This window comes from Ornithodoros turicata, chromosome 5 (assembly GCF_037126465.1).
Source record: "Ornithodoros turicata isolate Travis chromosome 5, ASM3712646v1, whole genome shotgun sequence".
Lineage (NCBI taxonomy): Eukaryota > Metazoa > Arthropoda > Arachnida > Ixodida > Argasidae > Ornithodoros > Ornithodoros turicata.
Genome location: NC_088205.1, coordinates 73816273 through 73834035, shown reverse-complemented (window position 1 = coordinate 73834035; position 17763 = coordinate 73816273). Strand labels below are relative to the sequence as shown.

Below are 17763 nucleotides of genomic sequence, written 5' to 3'. Positions count from 1 at the left end.
AACCACGTGGTTTCAACATGCGGGCCAATGAGGGCACTCGCCACCGTTGCAGTGCGGATGTGACGACACCGGATGCAGTTGAGCAATCTGCTGCTCGATCGTTTTGAGACCGGGCAAAAAAAGTGCTACTAGCTAGCAAATTCCGAGCGCTCGGAAAGCGCCACGCGAACATGCAAAATGTGCTTCATTTTGACGAAGCGAACATGACTGCTCGAGATCTGGCAAAAAAAGTTGCTCCCAAATGATCACCCGAATTCGCCAATAAAAAAAAAAGAAGTTTGAAAGGTGCGAGTACCTATTCAGTTTTATACATTTTAGTTTATGTCATAATTTTGGCGTTTTTGTGCCATTAGGATGGTGGCGCTGAAATAGTGGGTTAGCCACTGGGGGATAGCAGTTGGAAATAGATCACAGTAATTATCAGTTCTGGAAAAAGTTCATTCCATAGCAGAATTCAGAAATTTCGCAAACTGGTGACAAATTTCTGAACTTTACTGAATTTCTGAATTTTTACGAAATCAACTTTTTACATGGATAAGGAACGGGCGCATGTCGTTTTTGTGCATTTTCCTTCTTCAGGGTTTTTGTCTTTCTAGAAGCTGCGCGATCGCTATTAAACAATATCCACTTCTTCAAATATTAAATAAATAAAATATATCTCATCTAATCTGCCAATTCAGAATATATGTTCTCATACCCCTTAATTCAGTGATATTATAATGATAATTAGTGATACTGATAGTGATAATTAGATATCGTGTTTTATCCCACGCTTACGCGCCTCTCCTACCTCTTACAAGATGGCGGCCGCCATGCTAGTCGCTGGGTAGCAGATGTGGTGTAAAAAAAAAAAAAAAAGGAGAACGTGTGGTGCAAAAAAAAAAGAAAGGAAAAACGTTCTAGGCCATGAAATTACATAGCTCTTAAATTTTTCGATTACTGGGTGGATGTAGTTCCGTATCGCATTTTTGAAAGAACGAATAAAAACAAAAATCTAACGCTTTTACGTGAAAAAGGAAGTAATTAGTAACGAAATTCAACAGGAATGTCCCTCGTATATTGCGTAAAACGTATAAAAATTAACTTTTATCGCCGGTTTCTTGATGGCGATCCGCCATCTTGGCTGAGGACTTTACTGACCTAACCCGAGGCACAGTCTCGACGCCCGCACCGCCTAGTGCGTGCCTGGGGGGGGGGGGGGGGGGGCAGACCCCCCAGACCCCCCAGACCCCTCAATCTGTAGAACCTAACTTAACCTAACCTCACTAAAGTGAGGTGTTTAGCCCATTTCAACGACCCTTCCTTTCGGAAGACGGCAAGTTTCGAATCCGTTAGGCTTAGCATTCCAGTGTTTCTCCGGCGCTAAAAGTGAATCAGATGGGGTTGTTTAAATGCATATAAAAAAACTTCTAGTCCACAGAATTTTATAATTCTTACATTTCTAGATTCAGTATATGATCTTCTTCCACTTCTATGCAATATTTACTTTCCTAACCGTTTCAGTAATTTTTAAAAAACGAGTGGTCCCGATACGGAACTACACCCCAAAGTTTTGAACGTCAGCGGTCCCATAACGAAAAACTCCCTTTGCTGTGCTAGCGTACTCACAAAAGCGATATCGAGCGGAGGATATATAAAACAGAATACCTGGAACATCTGTGATCTTTCCGACAACATTTCGACGGAGAAAAGCTGGAGTACATCTAACAACGTTCGACGACAGGCAAACAAACGACGAGCTGCTTGAATCGCACAGTGATTAGACGAACAGAGAGTGAATGATTCGTTCTTGGTGAACGAATCAGTCGCCTGAACAGACTGGATCGATTCACCTAATCGAAAAAGATTCGTTTTTTGTTGCACTTACGATGAGTGTCCTCAAAAAACCACACACACGCACACACAAACGCAAAAACGAAACTTTGACTTCGATACAAAGCGGTCAGCGTGGCGCCATCTCTGAATGTGACCCTTAACGGTGCTCACTTTTTGCGCTCCGTTCGCGAGTTGCATTTCCTGCATCTGCGGGACCGGTGGAGACCAATGGATCCGTCGCTCTGCGCATGCGTTCTGGCTACCCTCTGGCGATGTTTCTTAGATGCGGAAACAACGTGCAGCGCTTCGTATCGTAACTAATCGCAATAATACAGTTCATTACTCATAACGAACGTACGCAATTCATGTCATACGATACGACACGGATGTCATCCTATTGTGCGTCCAAGCGCATAAGATTGTATGTTGTCTATACACAACTTATTTCAGAATAAAAAACATACGACGAAGAGGTGTACTTTAACACAAGCACGTACTGCGCTACTTATCCGAGTTGAAAGCGATACAAATGTCGCATCCAAAGTTGTTCGCGATCACGCTTGATCCGATTCATATGAACCGGTAACCGAAATCACATCTTTCGGTTTAGGTTACGGTTTCGGTTAATTTCCGCGACGATGAATTGCGGTTACGTTCAGCGCTTAGGCTTCTTGAAAAAAAGAAAAAGGATTCAAGCAGTTTTCGGTTCCTATTATATATACAGGGTGTTTCAAAAAACGTGTCATTCGGACTTTATAAAAAAACGGGGCGACGGAAAAAGACGGGGTAAACGGCATTTGTGTGGTAACTGAATTTGCCACCTTGTAAAAATATTTTCATTTGATTTTAATTAAAAGAAATTGAATTTCTTTAATTGAGCTCCAAAATTTCCCAAGTCAACCTAACGTTTTTTTTACAGAATTAGAGAGTCCGTAGCGAACTTAGTCAGATCCACCAAGAAATCCGCTCGATATTGCAAATGGAACTGCCCAAAAAAGGTCCCGAAGTTGAGGCTTCGGAGTTTCGGGTATTCAACGGCGCACCAAATCAGTCGCAAAGATGCGCCAAGGGCAGGACATGTTCCTGCCCCCATGGAGCTAGAACAGTTTATCGCCGGACCGGCGTCCAGCACAAGACGCGCCGATAACAAGGCGGGTGACATTCCACCATACGTTGATAAGCGGCAAACAAAAATGATTCCGCCTCTTTTTTCCCGCCCTGCTTTTTTTTCGACCTTCTGTCGGATTTTTGGAGAGGAGGACTTGCTCCTGCCCACATGTGGGCAGGAGCAAGTCCTCCTCTCCAAAAATCTTTGCGTCTGACTTCGTACGCTGTTGAATACCCGAAACTTTGAAGCCTCAATTTCGGGACTTTTTTTGGGCAGTTCCATTTGCAATATCGAGCGGATTTCTTGGTGGATCTGACTAAGTTCGCTACAGGCTCTCTAATTTTGTAAAAAAAAAACGTTAGGTTGACTTGGGAAATTTTGGAGTTCAATTAAAGATATTCAATTTATTTTAATTAAAATCAAATGAAAATATTTTTGCAAGATGGCAAATTCAGTTGCCACACAAATGCCGTTTACCCCGTATTTTTCCATCGCCCCGTTTTTTTTATAAAGTCCGAATGACACGTTTTTTGAAACACCCTGTATGATATATATTCTTGCAGCAGACCACGGGTTCTTGAAAAGAAAAAGAAAAAGGATTCAAGCAGTTTTCGGTTCCTATCCTGTTTCAGTCCCTGCTAGCAAGCAAAATAGACAATGCATAATGTAAAATCCTGAGCTTATATATAGTTTCTCTCCATATATAGTTTGTCTATATATATATATAGGTAAAATAATAAGACGTAGATGACAGATTACAGGAAAGTTAACAAAAACTAATTTACCCATTGAATAAATTAGTTTTTGTCAACTTTCCTGTAATCTGTCGTCCACGTCTTATTATTTTACTTTTATTCAACTTTGCTGCCGTCTGATATATTAACCTCTTCAACATATATATATATATAGTTGAAATAAATGGGAGACAGAAGACGAAAGTAGGGGAAGTAACAAAAAAAGGGGTTTATTAAAACTTAAAAATCATAAAAGTTAGGGAGGATGTCTACGTTACGGCGGAAGCTCCGCCTTCTTCGGGACAGCATTTTTCAAAATCCGACAATTAAACGACAAATATATACGCTACAATTCCCACCGTACCGCACTGCAAGTCTATAGCGATCATAACAAAATTCCTAAAGGACTCGCGATTAAGCTCCAGCCAACCTTCCCTCTGAACCACACCCTTCAAAAGAAATGGAATGAAACCCTTAGCAACGCCTCTACTGCATTACTGGAAGTTCTAATAGCCCACTGTGAGGAAACAACTGCAGAAATATCTCAGCAAGCTAAAACTATCCGCGATACTGTGACCCTTACGGACGCGCATGAGTCAGAATTGGCACAGTTCACTAGGAACTTGGAAGAAACTGTGAATAACACCAAACGTAAAAAAATGACAAGGGACCAGATAGATCCTGACCTTATGTCTAAATATAACGCGAATCTCGCAGGTAGTAGTAACATAATTACTCCCTCGTTAGATTCCCAAGGTGAAACCGAACACTGTGACAATCAAAATCCTAACGCTCATGACAACACAACCAATACGTCACCTCAAAATGTTGTTAATTTGTCGTCCCACCCCCTCAGCGATTCTGAACTATCACTTCTTAGCCGTGGGCTTTCATTCTGCCCAAATAATAACAAGGTAGACGAATACCAACTCCATCTCGATTTAGATAATTTTGCCCGACGTATGCGTCTGAAAGAGTATTTTCATGATAAGCCTGATACAACACCCAAACCTTTCAAGCCACCGTGTGAATTTACGCCAGAGCCCAATCGCGAAAAAGCTCTTGATATATATATAAAAGCAGTTCAAAAAGATATAATTACTTCATATAATCCCTCTTCCCGCAAAACCAAACCAAATTTGAGTCAAGCCGAGCAAAGTAGTCTGTCGCATCTTAAAAAATCGAAAAACCTAATAATCAAAAGGGCAGATAAAGGTGGTGCAATTGTCGTAATGAATATGCAGGATTATATCGATGAGGGACTGCGACAATTGGCTTGTGCCACGTTTTACAAAACTTTAGACACTGATCCCACGGAACAGATTGTTTCAGATATCACAAAACATCTAAAGGCATTAAAGGCCGCAAAGAAGATCGATTCGGCGGTATATGAATACCTTCTTCCCCGTAACTCAAAGCCAGGTAGATTCTACATGCTCCCAAAGATTCATAAACCGGGGAACCCCGGGCGTCCAATCGTCTCCTGCAATGGGACAGCCACTGAAAAACTCTCTAGTTTCGTAGATCATCTTCTTAAAGACATACCCCCGCGACTACCATCGTACATCAAGGATACCAATCACTTCCTGCAAATACTAAATCAATGTCAGCCACCCCCATCTAGTCTCCTAGTTACGTTAGATGTTTCTTCCCTGTATACCAATATTCCCCACGATGATGGCATAGCTGCAGCCGAGGCGGCTTTTTCAAAGTACTCTGATTCTTCTCGTGATCCATCTGTCGTATCTACTCTACTAGAACTGATCCTAAAGAACAACAACTTTGAATTTAACGATGGCCACTATTTACAAGTCAACGGCACCGCTATGGGCACTAAAATGGCACCAAACTATGCAAATCTATTCATGGGTTCACTAGAAGAAGCATTCTTGAGCACGCGTGAGGACAAACCCACTTTATACAAGCGCTACCTTGATGACATATTTATGATCTGGCCACATTCGGAAGACAGCCTATTGGAATTTATACGCGATTTCAATGAGTTCCATACTTCTATTAACTTCACTCACACCTATTCTGCCGTCACTGTTAGCTTTCTTGATGTTCAAATTAAGCTAACCAATGGAGTTTTAACGTCTGATCTGTTCCGTAAACCCAGAGACTCTCAGCAGTACTTGTCATTCCATAGTTGTCATCCTCGCCACACGAAACTGGCCATTCCCTATAGTCAAGCCCTTCGGTATAGGAGAATCTGCTCGAATGACGACGATCTGGACAGAAATTTAGAACAGCTGCAACAAACCTTTGTCGGTCGTCAGTATCCACCCGATCTAGTTCAAGATGCTCTCAACAGAGCTCGCAAGGCAAACCGTCTAAGCTTACTGGAGACAAGACAAAACAAATCAGAAAGTAATGCCGTGAACTTAACTGTAACATTCGCCGGAAATATCCCAAACATTAACAACATACTTAGCCGCCACCACAGTATCCTTCTCCAGTTAGAACGCACGAAAAACATATTTCCTAATCCACCACGCGTCGCTTACAGACGTACACGTAACTTACAAGATAGCTTGGTCCGCTCTAAAGTAGGCGAACCCACTAGCCCTCCGGCGGGCTGTCATCCATGTAATGGCAAGAGATGCCAGATTTGCAAGTTAATGCAGACCGCACAAACGGTCAGAAGTACGAATTCCAACTTTACCGTCAAGATCAACGCAGACGTAGACTGTAACTCATGCAACGTTATCTATCTAATCCAATGCAACACATGCCGGGCCCAATACGTGGGTCAGACAAAAACTTCTTTCCGAATTAGATTCAACAATCACCGATAGGATGTTACCAAGAAACCTAATCTCCCAGTCTCACGCCATTTCAAACAACCAGAACATTCAATCAACGAAGCCTCAGTTTTTATTCTCCAGTCGAACTTTACCTCCGACCGCTCCCGGGAACAACGGGAATCTTACCTAATTTACAAATTCCGATCGGCCATTAACGAGGACCCTGGCATGCTGTCAACAATAAGAAGTCTAACAACCTAGATAAGACCCTGTTGCCTTTTCTCGTTTCAGCCAGATCAAGGTCCCCACTGACCCACAAGGACGATGACCCCACTCCTGGACCTGACACAGAAACGCTCTGGAATTTCCCCAATTGACAACAGCCAGGTGGCGGGAATTTCCCCCAACCGACCACGTCATTCTCAAGCCCCTTATCAGCCTCGTGGCCACATTTAGCTCTTTTGTCCCGAAGAAGGCGGAGCTTCCGCCGTAACGTAGACATCCTCCCTAACTTTTATGATTTTTAAGTTTTAATAAACCCCTTTTTTTGTTACTTCCCCTACTTTCGTCTTCTGTCTCCCATTTATTTCAACTATAATTACGTAGCCGTCCGATCCAACTCCAACTTTTCAAGATATATATATATATATATATATATATATACATATACAGTGAACCCTGGTTAGTATGGCCCCCGTTAATCTGACATTCACGCTTTATGACCGAATTCGTGGGGAACGGTTTTTTCTCCCATGTAAATCCTTCCCGTTAATATGACATTCCGCTTATCGGACTATGACCGAGATTTTTGGGCACAGCTGGGGTCAAAGACACGTATTATCCTCCCGTTATTATGACCGCGTCACGCACCCCTTTGAGTGGCTGCTTAAGTTTCTCAGGAACAAAGTGACACAGTTAAAGTGGGGCGCAAAGGATTAGGGTGACTCGAGGCGTTGTTGTCCTCAAGATTACTCATACCTCTTCTCGGATTGCTAAAGCAGTGAAGCACTGAAGGTTGCCTTATTGTTTTTTGAGCAACACAATGACATTAATAATGTTTGCGTAATCAATAATACTCTTGTACAGTTAGAAAAGCTGATCACTGCAAGCTACTCCAAGCAGTCATTGCTGACAGACTTTTTTTATTAAATAAATTGTTGTACAGCATCATGCGTACGTTTTGTTCTGCCGTGCATGCCCTGTGGTCCCCACTGGACCGCTTTCTCGTTATTATGACAATTCGCTTTATGACCAAATTCTGCGGAAACGGACGCGGTCATATTAACGAGGGTTCACTGTATATATATATATATATATATATATATATTCTGCAGGAAAAAAGCCATTGAAGATACAAGTAGATGACACTAGAAGTGTTGGAAATTCAGAATTACAGATTCATTATTAGATTACAGGCTTCTATGGCTGCACGCAGAGAAACAGATACTCATGGAACGATGCGACAGCACCAGAGGACACGTGTTTCGACGTGTTTGCGGCTCGTCAGCTCTGGGTAGCTGCGCATCGTTCGGAATTGGCAAACCAGGGGTCGCCCAGCGAGATAGACACAACACGAAGTTTCAAAAGCTTAAGGCACAGCTGAAAACTTTACTTCACAGACCACAAACATGTACACACAGAGGGAAGGAGAAACACGTATGTGAGGACAAAATAAGAGTAGTCTGCTCAAGGCCGGACCGAAGATTACGGATGCTTGGTTGCCTGCGCTTGCTTGCTCGATATGGGGTAGGGAAGGTCAGCCTTCCTCGCGGGCCTGTTGCGCTGTGCCAGGTGGCGCAGAAACCTTGTGTGTCAGCGCCGCTAGTAGCGACCTTTTCGGGGGAGTTGGAGTAGGAACATCTCACGGCATGGCTACTCATATTGTTGTCCTTTCGCAGATTATTTTTCTTGTTTCCACCTGTGTGGTACGTGGACCGCCGTCAGCGCATTCTTCAAGGGTGTCATGGAACTGCTGTGCTCTTCGTGATAACGAGGAATTGATAATCCCAGCTTCAACAGATGCGACAGATACGATGGCTGAAGCAATCGGGAAGTGCCCGCTACGTAATCTGTCACATGGCTTCCAGACAGTATTTAAGCCAGGACTTGTGAACGTACCGCTGGGAGTTGGAGTAGGAACATCTCACGGTATGGCTACTCATACTGTTGTCCTTTCGCAGGTTAGTCAAGGTTTTCCTTTATGTACTGTTCGCTGGTTGCCTTTTTTGCCTACTCCACTCCCAGCTGTGTGTATGTTGAACCGACGGTCTCGCAATGCATCTATGTTCAAATCAGTACTCACGATTACCTGGCTGTTGTTTAGTCATATGCTGTACTCCGCGTTCCTCGGGCAGAGTTCATTGTGTACCTTGATAATCCTTCGCTCTATGCTAGAAAAAAAAAGAAGCTATGTTATGTTACTGTGTTTGAGGCTGCTACTCCTTGCCGGGGATGTAGAACTAAACCCTGGCCCGACTGACGCTGATCGTTTTGATAAATTGCAAGATGCTATTGATTCATTAAGCACTACGGTGTTGAAACATCAGCGGGAAAATTCTGTCAAACTGCGTGACATAGCTAAAGGTGTTTCTGAGCTGACAGAACGTGTTGGAAAAGTAGATGTGATGTGATGTGATGTGAATAAAGAAAAAAATGGGGATGTAAGTTTCGACGAAGTCAAAAAGAAAGTAGAGTGGAAAAGAAAGTAGAGTGGAAAAGAAAGTAGAGTGGAAAAGAAAGTAGAGTGGAAAAGTAGAGTCCTGTTTAGAGAGTATAAGTTCTATGCAAAATGACATTACGGGGCTGAAAAACGACGTTCATTCAATGGAGTTAGTATTGCCACAAATACAGAGTGACCTGCGAAATTGTGCTGCTCATATAGATGATCTGGAAAATCGTATGAGACGTAATAACCTAGTATTTAAGGGTATCCCTGAGGTTGATGGGGAGCGTTGGTTGGACACTGAGAAAATCCTGAGTGATTTTGTCAGGGAACACTTGGGTACGTCTCTTGGTGATGTTGAGCGTGTACATAGAGTAGGACGTAAGGCAAGAGAAGGTCAGTTTCGTCCTATCATAGTGAAGTTCTCTAATTATAAACAAAAGGAAAGTGTGCTTAAGAGTGCTCCTAAATTAAAAAATCTCACACAACCGAAAGTATGGATTGAGGAGGATTTTTCCTTACGGATAAGAAACTGTCGTAAGATTCTTAGGGATTACGCCAGACCGTATCGTGAAGAAAACAAGAAAGTTCGTTTTTCCTATGACAAGCTGATAATTGAAAATGATATGTATGTGTACGATGAAAAGCAAAACAAAGTAGTTCTACTAAGGCAAATGTCTGCTCGTCCTGTGAATAGTGATGTAGTATCTGCTACGTCTATAAATGTCAGTTCCTCAAGTTCCTTGCCTTTGCCTTCTGTAAACCTTGTAAGGTCAGACAGGGATTGACAGTTACTGGACACATCCCTGTCAAGTCTTGTGTTGAACTTCAGAAGTTTATTGTCTGTTCAGGACATTGTGGAAAATTTGACCGATATGTGTAAAACTGACATTATATTTGGCACGGAGACATGGCTCACAAATGAAATTAATGATAACCAGTTGTTATTAAATAAGAATTATGTTATTTATCGGAAAGATCGTTGTGGCAAACGTGGGGGCGGTGTGCTTTTAGGTATCCGTAAAAATATCGTGTCGGGTTTTGTTCATGTTCTAACCGACTTAGAAATAGTGTTTGCGGTTTTGAATATTCGTCAAGTTCAAAAGATTATTGTAGGAGCTTGTTACCGGCCACCAAGTGCAAGGTCTGACTTTTGTGATAAGTTACATAATTGTTTAGAAGAAGTTTTGTTACGGTTTCCTGGATCAGATATTATACTCGCAGGTGATTTTAATTTACCTGATATTGATTGGTCAGTACCTTCAATATACCCTTCATGTACAAATAGGTCTGAGTGTTTAAGTTTTTTGACTGTGTGTAATGAATTTAATATTGTTCAAAAATTGGTCTGTCCAACTCGGGGAGATGCTGTCCTTGACCTGTTTTTTACGACCCGCCCTGATGATGTAGTGAATATTGATTACCTGGAAGAAGTTAGTGATCACAGAGCCATTTGTGTTACAATGACATTTAATCCAGAAAGAAAGTATGAGGTAGTGAAATATATATATGACTATAGAAGGGCAAACGTGACTGAATTAAACTCGGCCATGGAGAATTATTTTAGTACGCTTTCTTCGTGTTGGCCCATGCGATCGGTGGATGAAAACTGGCAGTCCTTTAAAATTGCTCTCGTTGAAAACGCTCGTATTAGTATTCCTAGGCTGAGGTTGCGATCCAGTTCTAGGGTGCCTTGGTACTCTGTACATTTAAAACGGCTGGCTAATAAGAAAAAGAGAATGTATCGTAAAGCTCAACTACTCGCGACTTCATATAATTGGGCTAAATACCACAGGGCAGCAAGAGAGTATAAAGTAGCCGTTACGCAAAGTAAAAAGAGATTTTATTCTCAGGAGCTGCCTCTACTTTTGAGTAGTAACCCAAAAAAATTTTGGTCTGTTGTAAAGTCTAAAGTTGGAGGCAGTACATTTTGTAATATACAAAAAGAAGGGTCTACTCTGTCTGACTCGGCATGCGCACAGGAATTAAACTGCTTTTTTTCTTCAGTGTTTACGAAAGAAACCACGTTTTTTTCAGATATACAATCTCACGCACACGCTACCCAAGCCGAACTGCCTTCTATTTCTCCTGAGGGTGTGATCAAAATTATTGACAATTTACCAATCTCTTCATCTCCTGGCTGTGACGGAATTACAACAAAGTTATTGAAAATGACAAAAGCAGTATCCGGTAAAATCTTAGCATTAATTTTCCAGCAGAGTCTTGTTTGCGCAGATATACCATCCGACTGGAAGCACGGAATAATAGCACCAATTCCCAAACGACCAAAACCTGTAGAGGTCAGTCACTACAGACCGATATCTTTAACATGCGTGTGTAGTAAAATTTTGGAGCATATCCTGTATGCTTATGTTATGGATCACCTAGACGACCACGGGGTCTTATTCCCAAATCAACATGGTTTTAGAAGAAATTTTTCGTGTGAAACACAGCTCTTCGGGTTGGTCACAGATCTTTTTGAAATGACAAACGGTGGTCTACAGGTAGACGTGATCTATGTCGATTTTAAAAACGCATTCGACCGAGTTCCTCACCTGCGGTTAATTAGCAAACTGCATTCTGTTGGACTTCATCCCTCTGTCATCGCATGGACATCTAATTTTTTGACATCCAGGACGCAGTGTGTAAAATGCGGTACATCGGTATCAGATATATCACATGTTCTCTCAGGGGTTCCGCAGGGTTCTGTCCTCGGCCCTCTTTTATTTTTAATTTATATTAATGATTTACCGCAAAGTTTGAAGTGCAACGTTCGGCTATATGCTGATGATTTGGTTTTGTACCAGGGCATAAATTGTTACGAAGACTGTATAAGATTTCAGTCAGATGTTGATGCTCTGGAAGCATGGTGCAATGTATGGTTAATGGACGTAAATGTAACAAAAACAAAAGTGATGTCAATATCGAGAGCAAAAATGAGCACAAACATTGATTACATATTTCGGGGAACTACGTTAGAAAAAGTTAAACAATATAAGTATTTGGGAATATTCATATCCGACGATTTGTCGTGGAAATACCACGTTGAACAGGTGTGTCTCAAAGCATCAAGTACATTGGGGTTTCTAAAACGTACATTGCACCAGGCCCCTTCAAATGTGAAGCTCTTAGCATATAATACTTTGGTACGATCCAAACTAGATTACGCTGCTGTTGTGTGGAGTCCTTATCAGAGATATTTATGTGATAAGTTAGAACATGTTCAAAGTAATGCTATAAGGTTTATTTTTAATATACACGATCGTACAGTAAGTATGACAGAGACCAAAAAGTACTATAAAATCCCATTATTGGCAGCAAGGCGTAAAATAGCTAGGCTTGTTCTCCTACATAAATTGTATCATTCTGATTCTCCATATATTACTCGCGCCAGTTTTTTCTCGCGTCGTGTTGAGCATTCCTATAGGTTAGAATCAAATTTGAGCTGCACGGACGCGCATAAGCACTCCACACTTCAGCTGGGTATCAGCGAATGGAACAGGTTGCCAGCTGATGTCGTCGCACTGCCGGACCTTAGCAGTTTTCAAGGTGTCTGCGAAGAAATGTTTCTTTAGAATACAATTTTCAACTGTGTAAATACTTTGATGTGTTCCTCTTGTTCCCCCCTTATGTAACACCCTTGTGTAAAGGGTCCTTAAGGTAATAAAATGAAATGAAATGAAACACACGGCCGCTCTCTAGCAGACGACACTCAAGTCTACGCTGGCTAACTTGGTGTGGCGTTATCGTTTATCACCTGTTTTCCGGATAGAAAAAAAGTCAAAAGGATCCACAAATTCTTTCTAAAAAAGTTGCTGAAACATATGTATAATGCGCGGCAGGATGTACATATGCAGAACGCGTGTATGTCGCGAATGACGCTGTTTGTTAGGGTGTTTAGTGTGCTTCTCTGGTGCACTGGGGGGGCCAAAGTATAAATTTCATTCTGAAAAAAAATCAGGCTTAACAAGAACGTGGCAAAGATTAATTCGCAGGGTGCTCATCGGACTCAATGGGACTTAACAAAACGCTCGCCGTTATAATCGAAGATAGTTGAACAATATTAACGGGACATCTAAAAGAAACACAAACTGTTTTGTGGTTCAGCACCCAAATAGTTGCTCTTTCCTGGGACCCCTGGTTATGTTCTCCGCGTGCGGAATGTTCACGACGCTACCATGAACACAGAATAAACAGCCTTTGGGCAACGCAGTACCGATGATTTCGAAGCGTTTTCGGGCACAGCCATGCAGCGTGAGCGAACTTCTCGACTATTTAGATTTGGAATCAGCTATCATATGTCCGCCTCGTTTAAACAGACGTCTAACTTTTTCTTAAGTATGCGTACGGAAACAAAGGTTGTGCACATATACACGAGGCTATATATTGTATACGTATATGTTTGTATGAGCTCCAAAGAGCTCCGGATATATTTTTTCTTTGTATATGTATATATGGAGATTCTGGTGACGACTACCCAGTGAAAGAATCGATAAAAACAAGTGAGCTGGTGAGTGTAATTCATGATAGTAAGACCCGGAGAGTAGGGACGACGAAAACAGACACATACAGAAGTCTCCAAACTCCGTCTTATGTGTGTCTGTTTTCGTCGTCCCTAGACTCGATATCTTACTGTCACGCAGCGACAATTATCCGAAGCATCGGCTGCACAGTCGACTTTTAATATAAAAAGCAGAAAACTGCAAAGCAAATCCAAGAAAACGAAAAGTATAACTGGTCAAAGTTTTTGTGTTCTATTTCAACGGACGCCGATATTTGTCTGCTGCAATAATTATACCTGGATATTACATAGCCGCAATGTAAGTCTATGACTGAAAACGGTAAACGGCGGCAGAAGTCAGGAATAATTATTTCAGGGCTTCATATTTTAAGAATTAGCTAGTTCTGAAGTGCAAAAGATAATACAGCCGCCTGCATATCGCCGGTAGCCGAAATTGCGCTGCCAGTCGGGGACATTTCTTTCTGGGACATCTTTTCCGGGGACTTTTCTTGGGCGGGCAAGTTTTTGCCGTAGCCATCTTCTTGCTGCCATGCATACGACACAACAACACTTTGTGATTTTTAATAAAGTACGATTCCATTCGAGTAGAGTTCGATTTCGGGAAAAAAAAGAAAACGGCGCACTCTTTGACGCGTCCTACCCGTTGCTATCAGTTATGCATACGGGGCGAGAGCGGCCGCGTGTCGTAGCATTCCGACGGTAGGGGTCAGAGTGGCGCTCCAGTGGCCCTCCTCAACCTTTAGCGCAACAGACACATAGTTCCCATTAGAGACTCTATAGTGCCCACAAGAAGTTATACAATAGACGAGTTCAGAATATCCCAGTGCTCTTTGCTCACGCACTGCATGCTGGGCGCTTGCTGAGCGGGGGAACCAAGAATAATCCTTCACATTTCGCTTTCGCTGACCTTGACACCTCAAGGACAATGGACCAGTAGGGAAGAAATCGGAACAGTATGCGGGCCGTCCGTTAAACTCCCACAGTTCTAAGCGACGCTAAGCACTCTGGGATTTTCTGAACTCGTCTATTAAAAAGTATCTCCATCAAAAGCCTTCTGTGAGGGAGCACTTCAGTTCAGAAGCCTTTACAATGGACTTTTATTGAGTAAGCGTATGCGCACGCGCAGCCACCTGCGGGCGACTGCCATGTTCATTGGGGGGAGGCTATCGGTGTCAAGGTTGCGCCGACGTTCGAGGTCGACATTTCACAACGCTTTGTATCTACTGGTATTGAGTACAACGCGCTTACTCTTTCCGCGTTCTTCTTAGAACCCTCTCTTGCTACTTTCCCACGCAACGTGCCAGTCCGAAACCATGTTTATTTGGGGGGGGGGGGGGGGGGCATGAGGAAAAGATACGAAGTTCGACATTCCACCGCCAGGGGCGACGCCAATACGGAAATGGTCCATTGTTTCATATCTCATAGGGGGAGGCAATCTGAACATTCCTCCAAATGCTTAGCAAATTCGTAGTTTGAGGCTTTAATTTTTTTTACTTTTAGGGAATACTCTCCCGAGCATCTTGCCGAGCCAATATAGCAGAAGCGACAAGCTAGGGGAACCTGATAAACGACTTGTCAAGTGACGTTCCGTTGTTCCTGTTGCTCTTCCAGGTAACTTCAAGTTTCCCGAAAAGCGTAAGACGGTCAAGACGGAAGTTGTTCTTGAAAACAATGTTGATTTGAAATTCCCTCGCAACGGCCAGCAAGTTACACAAAAACGCGATTCAAGGAATTAATGGGCGCCGCCATTAGTGCTGCCACCCCGCGGTAGTGACAGGAACTGTGCACTTGTGGACTGCCGTTTGCCGAGTTCCTTCATTTTCCCCTGTGTGTTTCCGTTCATTTTCGTATTCGCTCGTGTTCATTTCGTGCCCGTTCATTTTCTCCCGCTCGGGAACCAGTGCAGAAAAGATATCGCATCGGACAGCACTCCTCACGTGATCAAGTGTGCATATCGCACGCGGAAGCATCTTCTGTTTCCTTGATCTTTCGAACGTTGATAAGCAACTCAGATGTTTACCGGATGACTAGTTATATGGAATGTTACGTTATCGTCAGTCATGCTCATTAAAGACGGCGGCCACCAGCATTCATCCCAATGGGAAGAGCGATTTTGGCAATCCATGCCTGTTGTTTCGTCGCTGGGAACGGGGCTAAGGAGCGCACGGAAGACTGGTGGTTTGAGAGTAACGCGACAAGGTTGCTTCTTAACAATATTTTCAAAATAGGTAGACGATCCACGTTTCTCGCAGAGTCGCGAGTTGTGCGGCTGCCTGCTGGTTGTACGGTTCAACGGCGGGCACCGCCATCACCACCACCACCGTTGTCCGGTTGATCGTTGAGGGAACGATATCGATATTATTATCGATAATATCGAGTTGTAGTATATAGTTGTTAAAACTTCGTGGATCGTCTGGGGCTGCATCTCCTGCCGAGCGAGGCATTGGAATGTACAGAACCAGTTATAACCGAACGCGCAAATTACACGGCTGACGTGGCTCCGTATTCGCAAACAGTTTCTCGAGGAACAAAGAAGAAGGAAACAGGTAAGGTGTAGATCCGAAGAGGGGACATCCTCACCTTCACCTAAACTCTTGCACTAGTTATTAGAACACTGCACGGGCCCGGCTTTGCGTTCTTTATGCGGGCCTGGACCGGGCTCGGGTTTCACCGGGTCGGATACGGGCTTGACAATGCCGGCCATGGTCGGGCATGTACGCGAACATATTTCACGAGACTGGCCAGCTGAATTTTCATTCTCTTTCTTTCTCCCATTGGGTATTTGATGATATTCTCATCTGAGAACTATCACTTTTCTATATGTGGTCATGCTTATTTCGCGTAATGGTTCTGGATTTCACGCGTGCACTCACACACTTTTGGGGACGATTAGTGTGGCGGGCTTGCTGAGAGTCCTGCACGAGGGTCAGTCAGGTTAGGTGTTGGGACATATTTCGTACGCGTGAGAGTTCGAGAAAGGGCAACTAGCACCGGTGCATGCGCAATAGAGCGGAGATGAGTCTCTTTAACCGATAAGTACATATACGTATCGCTCACGCGCCGCAGCGCGCTGCCTTCCTAAGCAAGCAAGCACTAAGTACACAGCGGCTTGTCGGTAGAGAAACACTGCAGCTCCGTTCGAGTGTACCTCCCCACTCTCCAGTCACCAATTAGCTGCTTCCTTTTCCTCGCTGTGCTGTGCTCTTTAGTAAATCTAAATAAGCCTCCGGGCCTCGAGGACACATAGAGCAGAGGAGGACTGGGACCGGGCCTGAGGATGGAAACAGTCGGGCCGGGCCCGGGCTGGAAATCTATAAAAGACGTCGGGCACGGGTCGGGTGCGGACCGTGGTAGCCGGGCCTGGGCCCTGCGCGGGCCTGAAAACTAGGCCTGTGCAGTGCTCTACTAGTTATTCCCCAGTGTTATTTCTAACACGATAATTGACAATGAAAAAATGGCAAGGGAAACAAGCGAGCTGGTGAAGATGATTCGTAGTGAAAAGCCCCGAGAGTAGGGAACACGAAGGAACAGACACAACACGAAGTCGTGTTGTGTCTGTTCCTTCGTGTTCCCTAGACTCGGGGTTTTTCGTTATGCACGATAATCGAGGACGTGTCTTCATTGGTCCTCGTAGGGTCGTAACCCAGGACTCACAAAACCTCCAAAGCTACCACAAAGGTACCACCACACTCATGTTGGTAGGGATTAGGGAGAAAGACCCTGAAATTCAAGAACGTTGTTACAATGGCCTCCGCTTGCTATACTAGAGCTACCCAACAAAGGCTAACGGCACGAGGGTCTTGACTTGGGGCAGAACATCTGAAAGATGAGTTAATTTCTTCCAGAAAGGTAATCAATTACTGAGTAATCGATTACTCAGAAAAGAAATTGATTACTCGAAAAATTACTCAAAAAGTAATTGATTACAAGTAACGCAATTACTAGTAAACGCGTTATATACGCACAAGTCTGCCGCTCGGCGGCCGCGCGCCAACGAGGTATCGGAACCAGTATTTTTTTCGGTCCGGTTCGGGTTCAGGCATATTAGTTCGGTTCGGGTTTAGCTCCCGTGAACCGAAATTATCAGTTTGAGCCGGTTCAGACAGATCGTTTCGGTTCGGTTCAGGGAGAACCTGCCCTCCCGCCGCACATACACAGACATAAAAAAATCGGTT

The 17763-nt window shown here is 43.4% G+C and overlaps 1 protein-coding gene across 3 annotated transcripts in view; it reads right to left on the bottom strand.

Moving 5' to 3' along the window:
* Nucleotides 1–17763, bottom strand: part of LOC135394771 (uncharacterized) — a 33653-nt gene that overhangs the window by 14180 nt on the left and 1710 nt on the right. The window contains exon 1 of one of the 3 annotated variants that reach the window (XM_064625734.1): nt 1987–2044. The exons of 1 other annotated variant lie outside the window; for it this stretch is intronic. In XM_064625734.1, coding sequence (XP_064481804.1) covers nt 1987–2022 — 36 coding nt within the window. In that variant the 5' untranslated portion in view covers nt 2023–2044. One more of the 3 variants, XM_064625735.1, reaches the window with a different exon arrangement.